Source organism: Limulus polyphemus, unplaced genomic scaffold (assembly GCF_000517525.1).
Source record: "Limulus polyphemus unplaced genomic scaffold, Limulus_polyphemus-2.1.2 Scaffold379, whole genome shotgun sequence".
NCBI lineage: Eukaryota > Metazoa > Arthropoda > Merostomata > Xiphosura > Limulidae > Limulus > Limulus polyphemus.
The window spans coordinates 253,893-260,863 of record NW_013665989.1 but is presented as its reverse complement, the minus strand read 5'-3'; the positions used below and the strand labels follow the sequence as shown (position 1 = coordinate 260,863).

Here is a 6,971-nt window from a genome sequence, read left to right as displayed (position 1 = left end):
AGCCCTCGTGTAGCTTTGCACGAAATTCAAAAAACAAACAAACAAACGAAAATACGCACGTCGAGAAGCGAATAAAACATCAAGAATCTGAGAAGTTGGCACAAGAAGACTTTTCAGCCCGAACGTTTAGTGGGCGGGAATGAAACAATCTCTTTAAGTACTGAAAAACAAAGTGATTGTAATGAATAGATTTTTGGTTTAAACTGTTGCGTGTTGAACGAAAGTTATCTCGAATAATGACTCTATCAGCTAGACACACAAGTGATACTTTTAAATATTTTCTTGAAATATACTGAAAACTCTTAAATTACATTCTAATTTACAGTTTTCTGTAACTGAAAATGTTACCACGAAAAGCACGAGTTAAAGTGAATGGTGAGTAATTTCAAGAACCATAACTTTCAATCATCATTCATGTCAACTAAAAATCGCCTAGTTGTTATATTCATTGCTCTAAAGGCCACTAGTCATCACTACCCACCGCCAACTCTTCGGATATTCTTTTACCAACGAATAGTAGGACTGACCGTCACATTATAAGGCCCCCACGGCTGAAAGGGCGAGCATGTTTGGTGTGACGAGGATTCGAACCCGCGACCCTCAGTTTGCGAGTCGAGCGCCCTAACCACTTGGTCATGCCGGGCCGGAGGAAGAGAAAAAGATGGTCTATGCAAGGAAAGCAGTTGAAATCAGTTAAACTACAGTCTATTTCTTTTTGTGACAAAAGGTGTGTCCGTATGACTGGATGAGAGAAGGTGAACTAAGAAGCACAGAAGGTTTATTTGTTGTTAAGTTTGTTGTTACGCAATGAGTTATCTATGCTCTGGCCACCAGAGGTATCGAAACCCGGTTTTTAGCGCTATAAGCCTCCAGAGTTACCGCTGAGCCACTGGGGGGAGGGCAGTACAGGAAGCAAATCATTTGTACAGTTTATAATGGTAAGTTTAGTTTTGTTTTGATAAACAGCACACATACAAGAAAATATACTTTTAATCATTCATAATCCAGATTACCGTATTTTAAAGTCTGTTATTTATGAAATATCCTAAGTAATATTTGTTTGTTTTTGTTTACTGACAAAATGCTTGACACATTAAAATGAAAGTATTTTATCAATTAATTGTTTAATACACTTATGTATACTTGATTCACATTTTTTATAGTAAGCCATTATTATTATGAATGTTAAACACAAAAGCCACAGGATTTTTCAATGTCTCCGCACATATCTATTTAAAATGCCATCATATTTTTGTATATTTTCCTGCGGACTTATGACTCTAGTCTTACGATTCTGCACCACACATCAAAGCGAAGTGTTCTACGAAGTCAGTCACATGCATTTATTTTTCTGTACGCTTATACGTCACAACGAAGAGGATGAAAGGAAAATGGCAGCCTCCAGAATACGCCATTATATAACTGAAATTATCAATATTTAATTGCGGAATTTTATTAAACAGTTTTTGATCCTCTGAATCGATGTTTTAGCACCCATTTAACGTTTATAATTGCTATTGTGCCAACCTAGGAGTTTTCCGTTTAAAATTTTCTTTCAAAGTGATTCTTCGATTTTACATAGGTTACATGTAGAAATAAAGAAACTAATTAAAACATTTACTACAAATTTCATGAATGAGAAGTATGTTAAATCAGATAATGACATCATGACTATTGACATAAAGAAAACACGGTCAGTATTTAACTCTTAACAAAGTATATCGAGATATCTTTCCAGAGTCCATACTGATAAATCTGGAAAGAAATGATGTAAATATGAATCATGAAGAGATCACAAAGATCCATTCTTTAACCAGAGAATTCTACAAAGAAGTCATAAATGATATAAAACAGAGATTCTAGTTTTATGATCCAACCTTTGAGCACATCAAGATTGTGTACCCGATATGAATACTCAATATTTAAAGTTAAGGAACTCAACATCTTGAAGGAGCTTGCTCTTTCCGACTAGTTAGTTGGTAAAACTAACGAAGAGCGGATAGTTTAAAGTTTAGTTTAGCTTCACGATAACATGAACATATATGTGATTGCTTCTATTAAATATATCCTCTTTTTACGATTTCCTTCTGGTGCTTTGTCGTTTCCCAGATTACTGAAGCTAATAAAGAATTTTTTATCTTTATTTCTAACTATGCTCTTTCAGTATTATTAAATTAGTAAAACCAGATAAATGAAACGTATTAGCAGCGTCAACATTAAGAGCAATCGTCCAGTTTCGTTATAAACTGAACAGAAAAAACGTCCTAGCACGTGAATACTCTTGAGCTGGATGCGCATGTGAAAAAAAAAACGTTCAAACATTTAAAGCAAATACCACTGAATGCACCGACATTCCCTTGTTTTCGGGAGCTAAATTTAAAATTTTTGATTTTGTTATATTTATTTCTTGATTTGTAATCTCATGGAGAATTCGTTGTTTCATTTCTCTTTATCCATAACCATCTTTTGATAGAAAAGTCAAGGTTTTGCGCTTTAAAAACCGTTGCAATTATTACTAGTATTTACGATCAAAAATTAACTATTTTCTGTATGCTACTTTGTAATTTTCATCGGATTTTTTAATTAAATTATTTTTGTTTTTTACATATGAAGACAAAAATCAACCAAATGTGTTTCGATGATAAACTGCTCGACGTGTATTATAAACATACTTTTAGTAATCTACAGTAGCTTCGATCAGGACTTATTTTAGGATTACTAGTTGATTTTCCAAGATTTTCTCACTATTGCTATGGACAATTTTAGAATTTTGAGTTGAAGCATTGTCAATACATGTGTTATAAACCAGTGATGTAGGGCGGTCGGAGCGCTCCTGAAAATCAAAATTAGAAATTACGTTTCGAATATGAGCTTTTTGATATAATGTTTACTTACATCCAAACGTCTGACAGAAATTTTTGCAGACTGCATCACTGCACTAATCTTTTTGCCTGGTATTCCTATTCTCGTAAAAACACTTTGCAGTAAAAATTCATAAAGCTAGTGATAGCGAAAGATCATTAGAACACTCAGTACCAATGTCGGTATTAAAAATTAGAAAATAAATACTAGTCCATAAAAAAGAAATGTTTCTTTGTCTTACCAAAATCTTACACAGATTGAGGAAATAGCAAAGAAATAAGTTCTAGATTTTAAAAGTGCTCTGGGGAGAGGAGGCCCAAAATAATTTACATCGTTGCTTCATAATGAGAACCAGAAGGTTTCGTTTATTCTGAATTTCGCGCAAAGCTACACGAGGGCTATCTGCGCTACCCATCCCTAATTTAGCAGTAAAAGAGTAGAGGGAAGGCAGCTAGTCATCACCACCCACCACCAACTCTTGGTCTACTCTTTTACCAACGAATAGTGGTATTGACCGTCACATTATAACGCCCCCACGACTGAAAGGGCGAGCATGTTTGGCGGGATGGGGGTTCGAATCCACGACCCTCATATTTCGAGTCAAGCGCCCTAACCACCTGGCCATGCCGGGCCTAAAACGTGAGGATCAAGTGAAAGAATAGACATTATGAAACTTTACAATAATTGTGCCGAAAGTCGAAAAGCTGTGGCTAGGTTTACTAAAAAAAACAATAGAAGTAAGTGGAAACAGTGCTAAATTAGAACTCTACAAAATTGTACCTAGTGTAAGTTCAGATGAGTTACCAAAGCACTTACCATTTCCACGACAAGCGATGTACGTTGTTTCAATCCGTTTTCTGAGTGGTTTCTACGGCTCTTCTCGGGACAACCGTCTGTACATATTTCGTGGCCTATGTAGCCATGTCTCACCCTCGACATAGTCTCCCCTGATCGCAAAACCTAGACCTGAAGAGTGGGTTCCCTGGTGGAAGGAAAAGAACAAACTTGAGAGAGGTAATCAGATGCCCATGGCTTCTATTTAAAATAATTAAGCCTGAGTCAGGAGGAGGATGGAAGGAAGTAATACACTGGTAGATAGAAAGGAGATATTCGTATGCTATATGCTTGTAGAAACTATGATATCATTCATGAAATATTATGCTCTTTCCTCTTTACTCCATACTTCAGCGACAATTGAGATCAGATGTTCACTTACATAAAAACAACCTGGCTGTGGATAGCAGGAAGGCGAGTTGAAACTCCCTATATTTTGTTCTCGACTTCTATTTGTCAAATTCCCATCACAGCAAGTCTTAACAGGATTTGACAGAATGCCTAGCTTGTCACTTTTATGTGGAGCGTTTTTCGGCAGATCTTTACTCGTGTGGTTGTATTCCCGCGAGTTCCGTTGAAAGTTAGTACTTATCTCAAAATATACTCGTACACATTGAGCTACGCATGTAAAATAGTTTCGCTGTCACATATTGCTGGCGCCACCTTGCGCCAAAATATTAAAACAAACAATAATGTAGGATTAAAACACAAACAAACATGCTTTCTCTGTCATACAACAAAGTTGAGTGTTGTCTGCATATCTCCCTGCCAGTTATAAGCAGACTAAATAGTTATATAAAAAGTAATTGGTTTTACATATAAAATTTTTTGAATATATTGTTCTTTTTTTCTTTCACAGAATTTGTAGTCAATTACTGATGAACTGATTGTAAATCTCGTTGGAAAGCCTTCTTAAATAAACTCTGATTTATGGCTTCAAATGCATTTACATTGATTACCTTATGAGTCCAACTTTCTGAATCTCATGACATTGCCCCCCAGTGGCACAGCGGTATGTCTGCGGACTTACAACGCTAGAATCCGGGTTTCGATACCCGTGGTGGGCAGAGCACAGATAGCCCTTGTGTAGCTTTGTGCATAATCAACAACAAACAAACAAACAATCTCATGACAGTTATCTCCCATCTTACTTTATCTTTAAATCCCGATATTCTATTCTTCATGAGCATTTGTAAAACTCGTCATGACATCAGTGTCGGATCAAAGGTGACTTGGGCCCCAGGTGGAAGGAACTGAGTCAACTTCAATGTCAAAATCATAATATTAAGCATATACATGTGAGAACATTTTAATGATATACATAGCCGGATAACACTGTAAACAATATAGACAAACCAAAAACATGTGCAAACACATTTTAGTCACTATTCAATAATCATGAAGAAAACTTGATTAGAACCTGCATGTACCTTTTTCTGGCTTTATTATAATTGAACTGAACGAGTTTCGAAAAATCTAGCTTTCGAAGTGTGTCACATTCTATGTTCATTATAGACAGACTAATTAGTCGGTTTTGTCCTATTCTGTTCCTGAGTTTACTTTTTATCCATTTCAATTTTGAAAGCGATCGCTGCAGTTTGATACCATCATGGGCAAGTATATTCTCAGCACTATCTTAACATTAGGAAATGTTTGGATAAGGGCGTGTCTATGGAGAAAGTGGAACATTCTTAACTCCACTGATTCTGTTGGTTCAGATTGTGTTAATGAACATCAAAGCTCTGGAATTGCCAATGTGGAAAACTGGATCAATTCGTTTTCTATCTCAGTTTCAACATCGTTCGGAAAAGAACGAATAAGACATTATGCGCTTGGCTGAATTCTTGACATGAAAAAGATGAGAACTTGGAAAGGAATCAAAATTTGGTGGAAACATCTTTATATGAATAAAGACGGTATTTCAATGAAGTAACAAGTTGGCCGACGACAGCGAAAAATACTTCAGTTCTGAATTTATCCTTGGGTGATAGTATGGTATTCTCTGCAACTCCATCATCATGGCAATGGTTGCGCACCCGGACGCGCTTCTGAACTGAACTATACTCACTATGATCACATATTTCAGTACCTCGTCGTCGAATTTGTCAAACATTTTTTCTGATCCTCAACTTTTTAAGGTACTTAAGATTAGATTAGGTAAAATAGATAATAATAATAATAATGTAAAAGAAATTGTTCACAGTGTACGTAACATGAGTTGCACGTTCACCAGTGATTTATGACTTATAATGGCCCCAATAGGGGGTTAGACACATTCAAAGGGCAATAAAACAAAACAATTTAAGTATAAATAGATGTACACTGCTATGAGTTTATAACTATTTAGGAGAAACAAAAGTAGTTTCATGTTACAACTTGAAGTCATTCTAGAAATAAAAAGGTGGTAATTTAGATTTATTTCGATTTTCTGGTGGTTACGAGGACGGTTAAATTGACCAGTCCTGTATAGAGTTAGGGTAGAAGAAATAACCGATAAACGTATGAAGTTTTACTTATAAAAATGTTTCAAATTTATTCAGGAGGTTTTAAAGATTATAAAATTGAAATTTTGAGACGAAGAAAAATATTTTTAATCTTAATACAAATATTACTTTGCACTCAGACTAGTAACAAAAAGACTATATGTATTCATAGATAAATCTTTAGTAAAAATATTTCATTAATAACACAATCTGGAAATCGCAGGTTCGAATGCCCAGCCCACTAAACATGCTCGCCCTTTCAGCCGTGGGGCATTATAATGTGACTATCAATCCCACTATTCGTTGGTAAAAGAATAGCCCAAGAGTTTGCGGTGGGTGGTGATGACTAGCTGCCTTCCCTCTAGTCTTACACTGCTAAATTAGGGACGGTTAGCGCAAATAGCCCACGTGTAGCTTTACGCGAAATACATAACAAACTAACAAATAAACATAATACATTAAAAGATATAGTATTAAAACTACATATTAATACAAAATAATCGCGTGGTCGATCCATGGAATCGAGTCCGTATTGAAAGAGTTAATAACATAATAAGATATTTATAAATTTCATCTGATTTATAATTTTTTTCGTTTCTATACGGGCTCCTTAAACCATGGGTTCCTGGCAGTCGCCCAAACCGCCCAAGCCTTAATTCGTCACTGCATGACATTGACTTAGTATGTGAATCCCAAATTTTATGAAACGAATGCTGCGATTTTCCATATCTGTTGGGCCCAGCATGCTAGATACCTAACCACGCCAGTCCTATATGCTTGCACAATAAAGCG

The 6,971-nt window shown here is 35.8% G+C and overlaps 1 protein-coding gene across 1 annotated transcript in view; it reads right to left on the bottom strand.

Moving 5' to 3' along the window:
- LOC106457831 (zinc finger protein basonuclin-2-like) overlaps positions 1 to 3,809 on the bottom strand; it is an 80,403-nt gene extending 76,594 nt beyond the window's left edge. The window contains exon 1 of the mRNA XM_022383881.1: positions 3,679 to 3,809. Coding sequence (XP_022239589.1) covers positions 3,679 to 3,801 — 123 coding nt within the window. The 5' untranslated portion in view covers positions 3,802 to 3,809. The remainder of the gene's footprint in view (positions 1 to 3,678) is intronic.
- Positions 3,810 to 6,971: the final 3,162 nt, after the last annotated feature.